Genomic DNA, 17,797 nt, shown 5'->3' on the forward strand with positions numbered 1-17,797 from the left:
CTACAATATTACGTCCCAAGTAGCTATCACCCTTATCAATGCTTTGATATTTAGGTGCTTGCCAAATACAAATTGCGGTTCCACTTTCCTTTTTGTACAGTGTCTTACTAGCACAAACACTCAAACTGAAAACCGGGCTTCACTGACGTCACAGAAAGAAGGGTCTCAGCTGAATGCACGTATTGCAGCGTCTGAATGGCAGCCATCAGAGGGGAATTTGCAAACGCCAGGTAAGAACCCAGCCTCCCTCCGGCATGAAGGGGAAGAGGGATGCAGAGGATGAGGTTCACAGCCTTCTGCCTCCACCCTGCCCCAGGAACTGCCCAGGTCAGTCTGTAGGGAACGTAAAGCAGGGTTGGGACTGAAGCCTTCCCCTCCGCACCAGGTGCCAGTCAGTACGCACTCACACAGATGACCACTTGGATTTGGGTGCCTTGAGGAATGTGTCCTTTCATTCAAGGAAACCCAAATCACTGCTTTGCCTCCTTTTTGGTGCTTCAGTGGAAAGGAGTTGAATCTAAGTCTCCTGGAAGTCCCCCAGCTCTCATTTTTGAGAACAGAGCGAATGGGAGGAGGAAGAGGAGAGGGGTGCACGTGATGTGTCTCCTCTAGTGAAAGGCCTCCATTTAGGATAAACTACTCGAGTAGGCACTAGAACAGAGTCCAGGAAAAATGTCTGCTGGGTACCTTCCCAGTTCATTGATCTGAGTCATGTTTTCCAGCTCAGTGAAAGAATGAAATTCTGGAATGGGCAGTTCAGCACCTGTTTGCTCCTCACACAAACCGAACTCTTGAGTTCTGCCACTGGCTTCCATCAGGCTCCTTTTCCTCCACCACATATAGAAATGTAAAAGATAAAACTCTAGAAGGGACAGGAAGGATTCACAAGGGCACTGAAAATAATTCATGCAAAACCACAGCACTGCTGTGGGCTGCTGTTCATACTGTCGTGTTAGTAGTCATACATGGTGCATGGGGCCAAAGAGAGGACAAGATATCCCTCACTATCACACAAACTAAAGCAGCATGACACACTTGTTCTATTACGTTAACACTTGCAAGTTTTGTACTAATTCAGACACTGCTCGACATTCCAGACTTAAGAAATTAATGGGCAAGCCAGAAATAACATTTCATCATTGTAGTATATATAGTAGGTATGATTGTGTGTCTTTCTCCTACATTCAGAAGTCAGGTAATGGGATTGGAACAGGAAGAGAGAAGTGACATGCATCATAGGTAAACAACAGTCATCAATCTCTTCCTGTGGCAGCATTAAAAAAAGTACAGTCACTCTAATAGGGTCTGGGATTCCCCATAATCAACTAGAACTTCAGATTTCCCTTTCTGAATATAAGTGGCTAGTACTAGAAACTTTTAATCACAAAGTGGAAGATGGAGAGGAATTAAAGACTACTGCACCCAAGAATTTCTCTCTTAGAAAGAAAAGATAAATGAAAGTGAAAATATACTTGGTGAACCACTTAACACTTCAAAATTATTTTTGAAAATTTAGTTTTCATAGTAAGCACACCAAGTTAAAAAGCACGCAAAGTCCTTAACTTGCAAAAGTTTTATTTCACACTTATACAAAGTTAATAGGCATTTAAAAACACAGTACTATAGGTTATATCTACTGCCACTGAATATGCTAATAGGGGACTTCACAGGTCTCTTGAGTTTTCCAGCGTGCCGCACAATCCCTGTTCTCCCACAGGTTTAAGCCTGCTTCTGTACAGGTTAGAGAGGGGCTATTTAGAGTTGCTCAGAGTACAAAACTCGGAGGACCGGGGCAGAATGTGCCAGGTTTGCAGCTGCACGCTGAGAAGATAACATAAATGAACACTTCTTTCTGCTCCTGAAACTAATTCTCCCCCTGCTGGGCCATTACAGCTCATGAGAGCTGCGGCAGCTGTAATGAGGAGCTAATCCAGGAGTTGGCTCTTCCATCTTCTACAAACCTTGTTAGTGCTGTCAAGCAGCAGAAGCTGCCTGAAGAAAAGAAGGATCTTAACAGATACTGGTGAAATATTGTTCCTTCCCTCCTCTTCCCATTGAACCCTTCTGACATTTTGCTACCTACTTGCCACTTCACTGTGAGCAGTAACAAAATCTCCTTTAGGTGCCTTATTAGAGAGAGATGCTATTTAGGATTATACCATTTCCCTGCAGTTTTGAAGCTGATTGTCTAATCAGGACCCAAGGATAAACCCTCCTGCAGCACCATGTAATTGGATGTCATGTTGTGTGTCACTGCTCTGTCACCATAACACAGGAGGAAATATGGCTCTCCAGTAAATCCTAGACTGATGGTCTATGCAAGAAACATTCAAGAAAATGAAGGTACTCCTAAAAAAAACCTAAACCTGTGATGTCTGAAATTAATTTGGATTGCGTGGATCTAAATATATTCAGTGTTCCATGAATGTCCGAGGTGAGCTATTTTTTCACTTCAGATGCGAGTCCTCCCTGCAGCTTGATTGTAAATAGCCAAAGACAACATGTACCCTAGTGCGCCACAGAACTGAACTTTTTAGATACCTAAAATCCTGGCGTAACAGCAGCTCTGTTATGTCTTGGGAATGAGAACAATGGCACGGGATGTTGACTGGTCATACGATAAACTTCGATAATCCAAGTAGGTTACATTGAAGTAAACTAGGTTTCAGATGGTCAGATAAACAGAGAAACATCTACTGATAGCACACAGTTCCAAATGAAGAACCAAATCTGGTTATCTACACTTGCTTCCCATTAGGTCCCAAAACAACTTGCCATGGGAAAAGTGTTTCATACAGAAATGAAGACAGATATGCAATTGGTTTTAGAGTCTTTCATGGAAATAAACAAAAGGAGATAAATACCAAAAGATAACCTAAAAGCCTTAAAAGAAATAAAAATACTGTGCTTGTACCTTTGTTCTGTAGCCTTAGGAAAGTCATAAGAGGCCTTTACCAGCAGCAGTGGGAATCTTCACAACTCAAGTGAAATGCCTTTTAGTTAAATAGCTGAAACACAGCATTTATTATCCAAAATGGCAATCAGTGAAATTGTTGAGGGGGAGGGGAAGGGACCCTGTCTTGCAGGTTCAATTCATACTTTTCACTTCTGCAATATCTCATTTTAACTGTTCTGGGTACTGAAGCCTCCCTTTCCCAATTACCTTTGTTGAAAAAGAGTGAACCAAAAATCTGTCCTTTCAGATCTTTATATGGCAAAAAGTACACAGGAGACACAAGCCCAGTTTTTAAGTCTTTTCCAGGTTATCTTTTGGAGCAGCTGTATAGCAAGGCAAAAAGTATTAATATAAGCTAGTTTTCTTCATGATTCTCAAAAATTCTTGCTCACTTACTTCTCCATCTCCATCTCGATCAGCTTCATCAATCATTTCCTACAAAACACATTGTATATTTGATCAGGCACTGGACTCTAAACACAAGACCTTCTATTCATTAAAACAGCAACAAATCAGAAGCACTTCATGTGAAAACATAACTATGTATTTGATTGCTCTTCGTATTTCTGACCTCTCGGCCCTTTTTGTATAGGCATAAGTTTCCACCCAATCCTTAGGGACTATGGGATTGGGCTGTGCCTATTAGAAAAGCTCTAGCAAACTGGAATTTACCTGAAGCTCTTCATCTGTTAAATTTTCTCCCAGCTCCTTGGCAACCCTTTTCAAGTTTTTGAATGAAATTTTTCCTGTCCCATCATCATCAAATAATCTGAAAGCTTTCAAGATTTCTTCTTTTGAATCCTTTTCACTCTAAAACAAGAGTAAAACGTACATTAATTAGAAAATACCTGCCACCGAGATACTCCTTTTCAATATTTTTTTTATGCTGTCCCAAGAATTTCTATTAAGAATTCCTACCATTTTTTGAGTCATCATAGCCAAAAAGTCTTCAAAGTCAATGGTGCCGCTTCCTTCTTTGTCAATATCTGCTATCATTTTCTTAATTTCTTCCTTCTTTGGCTCAAAGCCTAAAGCGCGCATTGCAACCTGTGCCAAACAACAATTCTGTTAGGAGGCCGCCAGAATTAGTGTCATCAGCAGCACTAAAGCTTGTTTAATTTCCTCGTCCAAAACTGTAATAATAACTCACTGCAATGAAAACATCTTGATGTATCTTACCAGCTTGTTTCATCTTTCCAAACAGTAATAGTGTAGGTTTGATATCCTTAAGACTCAGACCTATTTTCTCTTTAGATCCATGTGGAACTGGATATATTTCTGAAGCTAAGAGAAACTTTTTGTGTCCAAATTAGGCTAAGGTTCCAATCCACATAGTTCCTAAAGGGACTGGATTATCAAAATGGGACTTCAAGGGAGGTTGGAGACCAGGGATGTGATGTCGTTCCATTTGAAATTGAGGGCAGAATGCCTGTTAATTTTGACGGGTGCAGAATTACATCAGTTAACTTACATAATCCACTACACAGAGATAGAAGAAATCCATATGCATAGCTCTTGGTACTTCTGGCTAGGTGGTGGGGAGGGCAGAGTGGGAGGGGGTAGGAACTGACAATGCTCCCTAAGTGTCTCAGCCTCAGCAAAGCAAAGACTTGACTGCTGTGCTAGCTGAGGAAAAGAAAAGCAAACTTTCTGAGCCTTACAGAGCCCAAGCAAAGTACTACTGTAAAAACAGTTGTGTAAATTATTGTACAAATACTTAATATTAACATTGTTTAAAACCAGGCTCTGGCATTTCACCAGCCTAGAACAATTAGTTTGCTACTTGGGTGTATTAGTAATTTCACAATCCTGGTGTACCAGATGATTACAGCGTATTTAATTCGGAGACTGAAGTTTCAAGAAAACATAACTAGAGAAAGATTTGAACTGTGAACATTCATTCTTCCTATGTGCTCTAGTGGAAATCAATCGTTAATATTAGGCAGAAATTTTCTCGCTGAACACTCTTCTTCTGGAAGGTGCCAACCCACCAGAAACTCAACATTTAACTGAAGTGTGTTTTCTGACCAGTTTCTTGCGATGGGACAACTGAAAATGTTACATTTTGTCTTTCACAGGGGAACACTTTCTGTTATAAAATATCCATTATTTTGAATTAATTTTGAAAAACACAGCATTAAATGGTTGATGATAAAATGTTTCAGTCCATTCTGAGAACTGTATTTTAACATCTATCATCTGTGTTCAGAGAACACGCTTTCCTTAACTAAGGGTAAGTACTTCCAAATAAATCCTGAGATAAGCCGCAGGCTTAGATAACTCATGCTTCTAGGTTACGTATGCAGAAATTGAGGCAGAGTGTGTGTATGTGAGAAATCAAGGTCAAGGAAATAATTAAGATAAAAGGTTCACGCTTAAAAAAAGATCAGACACATAAAAATATAGAGAGAGAACTGAAAATAATCTTCGCCCTTGTACTACTGTTTGTATGCATGCGTGCGCACACACTACCTGAATTGCTACTAAAATGCAACTCAGATCTCTGTTTTGTTCTTCCTTAAATTAAGAAACAGGAAATTTTTGGATTATGTATATGAAAATATGGTTGTATCTTTCCTGAATGTGTTTAGTTCTGAGATGAAGAAAAAATTTGATATGCTGACATTCATCCCAGAACAACAAAAGTCCACTTCCCAGAAACAAGATCTTAGCCCGTCATGAAAATTGTGTACTGTGTGTACCTAAACAGAGAAACTGTTTAGTTCCTCTAATGCTCAGATATTCAAAGCTATCTGACCTACTGTCCATGCGTTAGAGAAGCCTGTCTGCTCTGAAGTATTACATACTGAGCTTTCTCACGTTAACTATGTAGTACACCCCAAATTCAGTCATGACAGCAAGCCATCACTCTTGTTTGTACTCCAAAACTATTTTAAAATAGTTAGGGCTGGACAAACAGGAATTGCAGCTACAATCTTGAGACCATTTTTCCATCCAAGAAACAAAAGTTTGAAAACCTTCAGTTCTTTTATGTCGATGCTTCCAGATCCATCAGTATCAAACAAATCGAAAGCTTCTCTGATCTCCTGCTTTTGGTCTTCTGTAAGTTCAGGTTTCAAGCCACTTTTCTTCCGCTGGGCTGTACCTAAGCCAGGTTTTCTATAGTTGGATGCCTTCAGAAAGTGAAGGAGAGAAAAGGTAAGAAATAGCTCACTCCAGGGAAAATTCAAAACACAACTAAATTATAAATAACAACAGTAAAGCTGTAGCAGAAGTGAGAGACATTCTTTGCTGCAAGTGGTAGACACTGGGTCTCTGCGCTTATTTTCTTATGTTATTCTAGAAAGAAAACAAGCTGAAGACTTTGTTACTGGGGAATATGCATTTGGACTTCATGGTTTCTCTTTTAAATGGAAAGATCATCAATTAAAGGAGTCATCCCAGAAAAACAGGTGGGCAGCCTGAAAATGAACACTCACTCCACTGAGGTCACTAAGACCCTCTGCATGTCCTGCTGGTTGCTTTGATGTGTCAGGAGTGGTTTCACCTGGAAAACAGGAGTAAATCATCCTCACAGCTAAAAAGGTTGGTTGAATAGGGTCTTGACTGTAAGTGGGACTCAAATTCAGCCACTCCTCAAAGTCAGCACTGAAATGGGGTGTCTGAGAACATCAGCTCTGTTGGAGCAAAGTTTAAAGGGAGCTGCATAGCTCTAGCCTGCCTGTCCACCACCGAGCTGTGGTGCTAGGTAACAACATGCTGTGGCAGCAGTGAGATCAACACAAAATCTGTCCCATAAAGAGAACTAATCTGCTTGTGCTGAGCTGGTGCATTATTATCCAGGACACTTCTGAGACACTCTCTCCCTCCCACTGAGCAGCAAAAATATTTTCCTCGAGTATAGGTTTTCTTCTAAACCAGCAGCAGACAGATTTTAGTCCTTCAGTCTTCAATCTGCACAGATTAAGGTGAGGAAGGGCAATCCCTCCCACCCCCAGCTTTAACTGGTTGGACATTATAAAAGTAAATAAATACCAAGAAAGGAATTTGTTTTCTAGCTACTGCTGAGCAGTCTCTTAAGTCTGCTGAATTGTTACCATTTTTGGATCTTTTACATGCCCAGTGTCTAACACAGAAGATTCCATTTTGGTGTATTCAGAAATGAAATTTCACTTTTTAACATGATTTGTCCCTCCCGGGTTGGATTGCAAACCAATCTGTCTGGCGCACCTCTGACTTCTCCCTGCTGCTGCTATTAACACAGGCATCAGATTTTTACTACTTCTGCTCTGGGAGAAACCCATGTGAGACCTCTTCCTGACCATAAAGAAAAATATACCAACATGCTACCTGAACCTCTTTTCTTGCGTCCTGCGTATGCACCTACAAATCTGGTGAAAACGTTCAAGATCCTGAAAAGTAGCATATGCATTGCTTCCTGTTCCATTTACTTAAAAACTTGAGTTGCTCAAAATTCATTTTTATCTTTCAGCTTCTCGCCTGGCCAATGCCACTTCAATGTGCTACAGGGGACCCAGTGAAGCAGAGGAGGTCAGTAAACTGCGCCAAGATTAACCAGGCATATTTTCTCCGGCTTACCCCACACCCTGAAACGAGGTGACGTATTTTACGATTCTCGGTGTTTTACCGGGGCTGTTTTTCCATAGTGCCGAGGTTGTGGGTTGGGTTTTTTTGCGGGGGTGGGGGGGGGAGGGGGTCTCCTTTCCCCTTTTGGCCGGCGTGTCGACTTCCGCGTTGTATGAGGAAACCGAGCAGCACAGACCGTCTCGGCAGCCGCTCGCGCGGTCCCCGCAGCCCTTAGAGCCCAACGGCTGCCGGCCCGCCCGGGGCCGGCGATCGAGCAGAGGGCTCCAGGGCCCCGGGAAGCCGCCGAGGACGGGCTCGGCGGGTAAGCGGCGAGGGGAAGGGGAAGCCCGCGGCGAGGGGAAGGACGCTCACCATCGAGACTGCCGCTCCAGGCTCGGCCCCGCCGCTCCTAACGGCCGGGCCCGAGCGCACCCACCGCCGCACGCTACGAACGCGCTTGCCGTCCAATGAGCGAACCGGGCGTCCCGGAGAACCCGCCCCCCCTTCCCTAGCCCGGACCAATGGTAGCCGGCGGGCTCGTGATGTCAGAGGCGGGGGGGGAAGCTTCGTCCGCTGCGTCTACAAACAAGCGGCGGCGGTGTCCTGGCAACGGGGCGCGCGCGGTGGCCGTTGGCGGCGCGCGGCGGGGCTGCCCGTTTGCCTCGCCTCAGCCCACCTCACCTCAGCCCGGCCCCGCCGCGGGGAGCGGGGCCAAACGCAGCCGAATCGGTGAGAAACCAGCCCCCTGCCTGCTGTGGGGACGGCCGGGGGCCTGGGCCGGCCCTCCAGCCGGGTTGGAAGCGGCTGGGCCGCCGCCGGGCCCGAGTAGGACAGTTGCGGGGCGGCTGCCGAGCGGCCTCGGCTCCTGCCGGGGTGCCCGCCGCGAGGGGCGCGGGGCTGGTTCAGCGTGGGCGTTTGGGTTCGGCTGCATCAATCTAGGAAGCTCTTTCTCTTCCGAAGTTAGTGATAATAGTGCTGGCTCTGAGGTAGACCAGGTAAGTCGTGACAGTTAATCTGAACACTCGGTGTTTTAGTTGCAAGCAGAGAGTTTTCTACCCGTTTCCCATTGATTGTGCAACAGTGCTGGCTCAAGACAATGTGTGCCCATGTATACATGCGAGCGAGGCTTTATTGACAGCGTTTCACAGAACTACATTAATTTGGAAAACTGATCTAAAATTTTGTTGTTGAGGAGCTGTAAGACAAAGTGAGTAATAAATGTTTAGCATACCTCTTCTATCCCAGAGTTTTTCACTTTAGACCTCTAAACCCTGTGCATATAAACATAAACTGAATCTAAGGTCAAGTCTTATTTCACTTGCAGAGAGGGGTGATGAGGCAGGCAGCAGTAGGTCAGCATGCAGGTTGGCTCAGCACAAGCAGTAGTTGGTGTCTCACACATGGCCGTTCTTCACTACCAGTTTGTTCGTTCATTTTCTGGCATGCCTCCTTCACTTTGCTGACCTCACTTGTGTTTGACTCCAAAATGTAATGCCACTTGACCCTTTACCTTTTCCACCTCAGACTGGATGGAAAAAGAGGTAAGAAGTCTGGGGATGGGGGGATGAAAAGTTGAATTTTGGGTCTGCTGTATATTGGTTCCTACAGCATAGGATAGTGTGGTGTTCTTGCCAAAATAACATGTATAAAACAAAAGACGGGGGGGAGTATCACAAAATCCTAAATCACACATGCCAGAGGTTGTGCAAGCAATGAACTAAAAACATTCTTTCCTGTAAGTGCATGCTCTGCCTTCATCTGGTTTTGCAGCCAAGCTCTGGGTCCATTTGGTTCAGGTTTATGGATCTGCAGGAGTACAGGCTGGTGTCCAAAATGAAGCTACAGTTTTGAAGTATGAGTTTAAGCTGAAAGTAAGGAGCACATTTTTCAACTTAAATTTCAGAGAAAATTTTAGCTATGCAAGTTTTAGTTGGTTGCGTTGAGGTTTGGTGAAAGTACACTGACTTGATAGAAGGTGCTGGACTAACTCTAATGTGTCTCATAACCAGTCTTGGTTTCGCATTTCTTGAACATTCTAATAGGACAGTGGCTCATACTGTTGAGCTGAATCCTCATTTGGGACTGACTGGGGAGTAAGAAGTTCACTGAAAAATTGGAAACCCTTTCCCACCAGTCCTTCCATAGTTGTCTCCCATCCAAACTGCTGCATGGCATTCTGCCCAGAGCTATGTGTCAAAGACCTCGGTAGTGAGAGAGCATTACTTAGCCTTTCAGCATAGCTAATTTAGCTCTTTCCTAAATTGTATCAAGAGAACCACAAATTGGTTATTTGTTCTTTCTATCAAAACAAGAGCAGGTTGAGCAGTGACCGTTACTAGTTGAAAACTGCTTGAATTCAGAAACAGTGATCTCAGAGGAAAAAACAGAAGAAGAAAAACCAAACAAAAAACACCAAAACCCAACTGAAAAAACACCAAAAGTGATTGTCTTAGTAAATTCTTAAGAGGAATCAGATGGAGTGATGAGTTTTGGGGAGAGTGGGGGAAACATGTTTCTTATTAGATTCCATGATCCAATGATTATTATTTAATCACTTCAATTTTTTTGTTTGTTCATTTCAAAACAAGCCACCTGCGATATTAAGCTAAGGATTCCAGTTAAGAAAAAAGAGCTTTTTATTATTATCATTATTATTATTATTACTGGAAGTACTGATATGGATACATAGCTTGACTAGACTATTATTGCAAGACATTGCCAAGAAAAATTTCCAGAAGAACCCTTAAGCAGGTTGGATGGAGGTTTTCGGATGGGCATTCCCGGTGCAGTTTTAAAGTCAAAAGCACCTGCTTATCTAAAAGTCCTTTTCTTAAATTGTTGATTATGGATAACTACAGGCTGAAACAATTTCTTGGTTAATGATTCTTTTGGTACTTCAAGATACATCTAGTAACTGAAGGGAAAGCCTGTTGTCAGTTTGGGCTAGACTAGAACTTCAGGTCTGTCAGCATGTAAAAATTACTTTTGACTGCCTACTCTGCTTTTTAAATTCACACCTCGTCTTTGAGATAATATTCAGATGGACTTTCACTAGAGTGGGACAGAAAAAGAGTTTTTTGGATTTGGAATAGCTATGCAAAGGGACCTTTAGGGAGATGAAATAAATTATTTTAATCTAAGCATAAAAGGTTTATGGCTAAGGGTTCTTAATTCTTGGTGTGTATACTTTTTCATTCAAAAAAGAAAAAAAAAAGGAAGCTTTAGTTTAATCCATGTGGTCTGCCACAGGACTGTGGTGTGGAAGGGATTTCAAGGAAAAGAAGATTTATTTTTGGCGTGTTAAAACTGAGTAGTAGATCAAAACTTGGCAGTCTTGGCAGTTTGCTTTGTGAGGTATGAAGAAGTAGCATTCCTTTTCGTGCACATTCAATGAAGTATTGATGTGTGCTAAATGGAATAAATTGAATTGCAATAAAATAAGTTTGATTATGTTTTTCTAGATATGAATGTTAAAAGTCAGTGACGCTGAGACAAGGGGAGTCAAAAGAATCTTAGTAGACAAAATAAAGGGGGGGTGAAAGATGATGTTCAGTGCTTACATTGTTGAAATTAGCTGAGGTAGAGACAGTCCTTGATAAGAAGAGCTGGTGCCAAGAACCAGCCAATGAGGTAAAGACAGTTCTTGATAAGAAGCAGGAGCAGGCCCCAAGAGCCAGCTAAGACTGGTCTTGCGGCTTGGGTGAATACCAAGAAATCACTGAGCCTGCGCAAGGAAAAAGGTTACTAGCGGTGATGAAGAGGAGTCATCTATCTTCATCTCTGCGACCACCACACGACCACCATAAAGAGGCCCTGCACAGGCGCAGTTGGGAGGAGAGTATGGAAATGACCTCTCGGAGCTAATTTTAATATGGAGCGGGGATAGGTCATGCATATGTATAGGCGTATTGTAAATATGTAATACCTGACTGTATAAACTTGAGGCGAACTGCCGAGTTGCGCACGCACGACTTTGGTGGGACTACCCCCCGTGCTGCCCAGCGCTGAATGAACGTACCTACTTTACAATCTTACTGATTGTGGAGTCTGTTTTCCGCACGTCAGCGTAACTATTGTTACCAAGATGGATCTGTACAGAGCACTTCTGTTTTGCACATAATTGTCCATTCTGCTCTAATGCACTTTTCCCCTAAGTAAGGCAAATAACTGAAATTCCAGATAGCAGTTCAGGAGGGAAATGGTAGTTCTATACAATCTGCAAATTCTATACAATACACTGAAATTAAGAGCACTCTACTATCTGCCAGTAAGAAAAAAATCCGTGCTGTTTTAGCAATGCACCATTTCAGCAACTATGTGCATCGATGTCTCATAATAAGTGCATGGGATGAAGAACTGTTTATACAGAGCACCTCACAGGAGAGCTGTGTTCAGCGTTAGATTGTTAATTTAATTGTTGGTGATACATGCTCTGGAGTGCTGAGAGAATGAGGCAATAAGTCTGTGTTCTGTTCACAGATGCTGCCTGCTGCCCATGGCTTTCCAGGATGTGAATGCAAGAAGACATATTGGACTTCAGCAACTCTCATCCGTAGCGTTAGCTGGAAGAACATTACTGGGGCCAATGAAATCATGTAAATTCATTGTGGATGAAAGCACCAACCAAAGCACATTGATTGGTTCTGCTGTTAGACTGATTGAAAGTTTGGATTTAACTAGCGCTGCCGGACAGCTTCTTAATGAAACCATTCAGGCACAAAACAAAGAGTTTAAGACTGGGATGAGTACCCTGTTCTTTCTCATTGGTGCATGGAGCAATGCCGTACTGGAGTGCCTCCAGCAGAATGTTCCTGTTTCAGCAATAGTATCTGTGATGTCTGAGGGCTTGAACTCTTGCTGTGAGAGAGTCCAGTGTCTTCAAATACCAATACACGATGTAAATAAAGAGCTATGTTGTAGCAGTGTTAGGCCAAACACTTTTAAAAGCAAAACTTGCCAATTTGGACACGACAGTCTTCTAAATCCTCAGATTTTCCTGTATTTTCTGAAAGATATTTCTGCACCAGAAGAAGTGATTCCAATAAGTTCTTGTTCCTATCAAGAAGATGACTGTAATTCTAACAAGTGCCTGGTTTCACCTTTGGGTGGCTTTGATTCGATAGCTTCTCTTGTCAAACCAGTGGGTGACAAAAGTACATCTGTGATTTCTGGAAGTGGTGTTACCACATCCAGCTGTAACAAGTTAACCCATAGCAGATACTTCAGCACTCTAGGAAAAAGCCATTTTTCAAGTCAGCAAGGTAATTTTCAGGGATACCTTTCAGGACAATCAACAGATCCATGTGAATGTTATGGTTTAGGACACCTGGCAATGGCTCTGAGCCATGGAAATCAGGCTAGTGTGAAACTGTTACAAAGCATTGTTGTATACCAACAAGAGAGAGCAGAATGCAGTGGCTCTTCCCAGTTTAATATTGCAGAAATTGTGACGTGTTGTTTACTGGGCCTGCCTGAAAGCTATTCTTGTGTCTCCCCAGGCTTTGTCACGTTAGTATCATCAGAACAAGCCACAGTTATCAAACACTTTAAAGACAAACCCCTTCGGATTCTGCTAATGGATGGTGACCTAACTGAACAATATCGTCACTTAGGTTTTAATAGACTGTGTAACGTAAGGACCATACTGGAGCATCCTAGCCTGTGGGAAGGCAGAGCAGGGGACTTGTGGCTAAGCAGTATGTTAGATATTCTGATAAACTTTGAAGTAAACTTGGTTTTGGTCAAAGGAAATGTGTGCAAAAACTTAATGGAAAGATGCATAGCAAACAGTATATTGGTAATTGGTTTTGTGACTCGGAATGTGTTGCGTGCCTTTGGGGAGATCACCAGTGCCCAGCCAGTGACATACCTCACCCAGCTGAATGCATCTTATGTGGGGAGTGGAGCCCAGGTGGAGCTGTGGAAGGCCTGCGATGGGCGTGCAATGGATCTGGGTGAGCTTGTGCCGGTCAGGATAAAAGTACAAGGAATTCCCCTGCTCACGGCCGTGCTTACCACTGCTGTAGCTTCAAAGATGCAGCTCATTGAAGACCAGTTCTGGACTTTAGTGTATCGACTCCATCATGCTTTAAATGACAAGAATGTTTTTCTTGGTGGTGGTGCAGTGGAGCTCTTGTGCCTTAGTCACATTCAGATGCTTGCAGAACAGCCTTTACAGCTAGCAAATAAAAATGCTGTGAAAGAGTTTCACAATCCTTGGCTGGCAGCATCTGCGACAGAGTATAAATCAGTTGTGCTCCAAGCATTAGCAAGTGGCTGGAAGCAGTATCTTTCAGTGGTTATGTGTAACACTGCAAAAGCTGCATCGGAGTTGGAAGCGTGTACCACAGTTGATCATCACCTCAAAAAAGCAGCTGACTGTGGCTCTCCCTCAGCATATATATTGAAAGAGTTTAGAAGAGGTGATCTGCTCAGGGGTGGTTCTGGTCCCTTCGCTGACCACAGAGAGGGTTTAAAGGTTTATGATAACGTTACAGCCAAGACGGAGGCGTGGAGGAGAGCTCTAGACTTGGTGCTACTAGTGCTTCAGACAGATGCTGAAATTATCACAGGTCCCAAAAGGAATCAGCTATTGAACTCACATATGTCAAGTGAGTTTATGTTTTTATAGGACTTGCAGGCTTTATTTATAAGTCTGTGAGTCAGTGGAAGAAGTCCAGGTGCAACCTACATTTCTTCATAGTTTATAAAGCAAACATTTAGATTTGGTTATGACTTTAGAGTGTAACAGCAGAAATCAGAATGTGAGACTCACAAGGTAAATATAATTTCCCATTTCTAGAAATAGGAGTTAAATAACAACAACAAAAAAATCACTTTTGGGCTTATCTCCAACCCCAGCCATGCATTCCTAACTAATGATATTGTCTGTATGGATAGATTAATCCAGTCAAACTGACTAATCTTATTTAGCAGAGCAGATGTGCAGTTCTTTTTTTCATTATAATAAGGAGCACTGGGCAGGTGGGTACGTGTCAAGTCTAGTTGGAGAAAAGTTTGATTCCTTGGATATGCTTGCATTCTGAACATGTGCTGCCTGTATAAGGTATCTGGACTTGTGTTCTGTAAACTATTTTTGTTTAATGTCTTTTAAGGTCTTCTAAAGAAGGGTAGGGATTTCTTACATACCATTGGCATACTTGTGTTAAACGAAAGAATATATATAATGTAATCAATTTTTAGTTAATATCTTGCTCTTCATTTCTGTAAGTTGCAAATGTAAGATTTAAAGTTGCAATAATGAGCGTTACATTTTACACTGTGAGAATGTATTAGTAGATGCTACTTTTGCATATTTATGTGGGCTATATATCTCCTATTTTCAAATATATACTCTTTGGAATTTCTGTCGTTTTGACATAAATTCAGGCTGAATCCTCCTTTTTGGTATTACAGACTGGATGTATCTCTACACAAAGTTTTCTTTTACATTGCGAGTTGGATTTTTAGGTTATTTCCTTTGGGCTCTTTCAGTTACCCTTGCAGAGAGGAAAATGTTGTTTATGTTTTAGCTGTTGGCTAAAAACTGAAAATGAATCTATCATGATGATTGAGGCAAGGCATTTTTACTGTGTTTCAGCACTTAACATTTGAAAGCAGATCCATGGAGAACTGGCACTTTGTTGTAAGAAAGAGGTGTGTAACCATGGAGATATTTTTTCTGAACTTGGCATTCCGAATCACACTTAAAGTGAAATGTCTCACCAGTCCGGTGAAAACATGGCCGGTGGTACTTGGGTTAAGCACTTCTTGTGATTGCTGGTGCTGATGGCAGACGGTCCTTTTGTGGTGAAAGCCAAGAACTGGGGTGGGCTAAAGAGTGTTTTCTGAGATGTGATTTAGTGGAAAGGCAGACAGAAAGCGAGTGGTTATTTTACTGTTAGAACCTTCACTGTTACTTATTTTCTATTTTAAGTGGATGTTTTTTCTTCTGGACTTATTTTCCTTGCTGTATGTCCTCACTGCAGAAGACATCTTGGAGAAGAGCCATCAGCTGCCTCAAACCCCCATGACCACTAGCAGTCCCCCAGTCGACTCGTACTGAGACTTAACACAGTTCTCTGTCTCTGCCCCCTGTTGGAGTTACCCTTTCCTCCTGGGAAGGCCTTTCCCTCTACCTGTGCATTTCATGGTGCCTAATTGCAGAGGGCTTGAGTTAATGAAAAGGAAAGACAGTTCCTAAAATGCTTCCCATGTGATGCTAACACGTCAGCATTATATCCCATTATCATTGTCAGTAGATATTTCACAGTATCTGATACTTTTCTACCTCCCTCATGTCCTCCAAATTTTTTTTCTTCCTTTGATGTCTTCATCCCCATAACATATAATTCCATAACCTACAATGCATTCTGCTAAAAATAGCCCTTTTTGAGACTTGCTTACAGCTTATGGGTCTCCATAGCTGGGAGTTTACTGGAGAGTTGGGGTAGGCTACTGAGGTTCTAAATTAACCTTAAGCATGAGATGAAATTGGGATCCTTATGAACAGCTTTTGAGTGTTGAACTGACCAGAAGCCCTACCTTCATTTTTATGAAGAAAAGAGTCCATCTAAATACATTTTATTCTGGAGCTTTCTTCTATGCTAATATATATTGTATGAAATTGTATATTCAGATCTTTCATAGAGCTGTGGTTCACACTAGGTAAATAATTGATATATTCAGTATATAAGGAAAAGAAAGACAGGGATAATGAAATTCATCCTCAAATATGGTTTAGATACATATAGGTATACACATGCATTAGTGTTACACAGTATATTGTCAAAGGTTTCATTCTCCTTGCTGAATTGTATATTTTTATTTTTATAGTTGTATTTTATTCACGCGTAACTGGAAGGCTCTTACGGAGGTTAAGGGAGCATATTAATAGCAGTTGCCTTTTAGAAATATGCGAAAAACTTTTCTTTGTATAGAAAGCTATGTTCATAGTATTTAGCCGTCTCTGACTTGAAACTGTAAATATTTTGGTTTTCTAACAAACTGCAGGATTCAGTGGATTTTGGCAAAATCTCATCAGTACTGTAGGGGTTTATAATTTTAATTTGAAACAGTAGTTCCTAGCAGTATAGGGATCTAGTTATATTCAAGTTTTGATCATCCTGCAATTATATTTTCATTATTAATCAGTTGGCAAGTGGTGTTTAACTGCTTGGCCACACTCATGGTGTACTAAGACATGAGGGAGAAAGAGTTTGGTAGATCAAAAGAGGCAGAAGGAGCTAGTGGCTCTTAGGTGGAAAAGAAATGGAAACGCAGCATATAAATAAATATATAACAAACTCTGCTGCTCTGCAAGTGTTTACAGCTCATGTTTGGCTTTATACTGTTTTTCTTGAACCTCCTGTACTGAGCATTGCATAATCCCTGTTCCCAAGAAAAGATCCAGTTGCACTTTATTTGAATAATAGAGTTAAGTGGATTATGGAAAAAGTGCATACATGAATTGTATTGAGGTGGTCCAAACATCTATTTATAGGGCTCTTAGACACTGAGAGCTGACGCACCAAATGTTCAGAAAATCCAAAATGATGTAATCTTTCCAATCAGGATTTTAAAAAGCACATAATGATAGATTTAAATATTGTGATGCAGAGGTTTTCTACAAATCTGTCAGACATTGTATTTTGATTATTTAACACTAGGTTTTCTACAGGCCAATGAAATGGAAAAAAATCTTATAAACTAGCTAGATACTGTATCCTGGATTACTTAAAATTATTTCTTTAATGTGCATAGAAGATTAACATGCATGCTGTCCTCAAGGCATGCTCCTTCTGCAGTGTGAAATACCATATACAGATGTGGCTTCCTCAGCTTCAAATCTCTCAAACCTCTTTGCAATATAGAATGGAGGTCCTGTGCGTGTCTGCCATGGCTCTCAGTGCAGGGAATGATTTCAACAACTGCCATGGGCGATTTCAACTTCTCCCGGGGAGAGCCTCCTCCTAGGGTACACAAAGGCTGTTTGTGTAGAGTATGATGTGATGGAAGAGCTAAGCTTGTACATGCCTGGGAAATTGGGAAATGGCAGAGATTTTAGGGAAGGGATTGTCCCAAGGAGTAGGCAGCGCCTCACTCCCTGCTGAAGCTCTGTCCCTAGTCAGGTGCCTCGTTTCTCCCTTGCATCCAAGTATCGTCATTCCTGGCTCACTCCTCCTTCTCTTTAGGGCTGATGCCATCTTATTTAATGTTTATAAGGCCAGCTTCTTAGGCCTTTCTGCTCCTTCATGATTTCCTGAAATGTAGTAGAGGTCTTAAGCATAGCAG

General features: G+C 41.9%; 2 protein-coding genes across 4 annotated transcripts; one reads left to right on the plus strand and one right to left on the minus strand.

The window, feature by feature from the left end:
- Positions 1-1,558: 1,558 nt before the first annotated feature.
- Positions 1,559-7,964, minus strand: LOC126044713 (uncharacterized). Its single transcript, XM_049814803.1, has 5 exons — positions 7,877-7,964; positions 5,935-6,090; positions 3,875-4,003; positions 3,629-3,766; positions 1,559-3,391 (listed from the first exon to the last, which is right to left on the minus strand). The coding sequence occupies exons 1-5, from the start codon at positions 7,877-7,879 to the stop codon at positions 3,302-3,304; spliced, it is 516 nt and encodes a 171-aa protein (XP_049670760.1). The 5' UTR covers positions 7,880-7,964; the 3' UTR covers positions 1,559-3,301.
- On the plus strand, positions 6,786-14,715 carry BBS12 (Bardet-Biedl syndrome 12). 3 transcript variants are annotated; one of them, XM_049814798.1, is made up of 3 exons: positions 6,786-6,940; positions 7,410-7,534; positions 11,984-14,715. In XM_049814798.1, the coding sequence occupies exons 2-3, from the start codon at positions 7,425-7,427 to the stop codon at positions 14,133-14,135; spliced, it is 2,262 nt and encodes a 753-aa protein (XP_049670755.1). In that variant the 5' UTR covers positions 6,786-6,940; positions 7,410-7,424; the 3' UTR covers positions 14,136-14,715. The 3 variants fall into 3 exon arrangements, with proteins under 3 accessions (XP_049670755.1, XP_049670756.1, XP_049670758.1); XM_049814799.1 differs by lacking the exons at positions 6,786-6,940; positions 7,410-7,534 and adding an exon at positions 8,218-8,499; XM_049814801.1 differs by lacking the exons at positions 6,786-6,940; positions 7,410-7,534 and adding an exon at positions 8,220-8,233.
- Positions 14,716-17,797: the final 3,082 nt, after the last annotated feature.

Source organism: Accipiter gentilis, chromosome 12, assembly GCF_929443795.1.
Source record: "Accipiter gentilis chromosome 12, bAccGen1.1, whole genome shotgun sequence".
Taxonomy (NCBI): Eukaryota; Metazoa; Chordata; class Aves; order Accipitriformes; family Accipitridae; genus Astur; species Astur gentilis.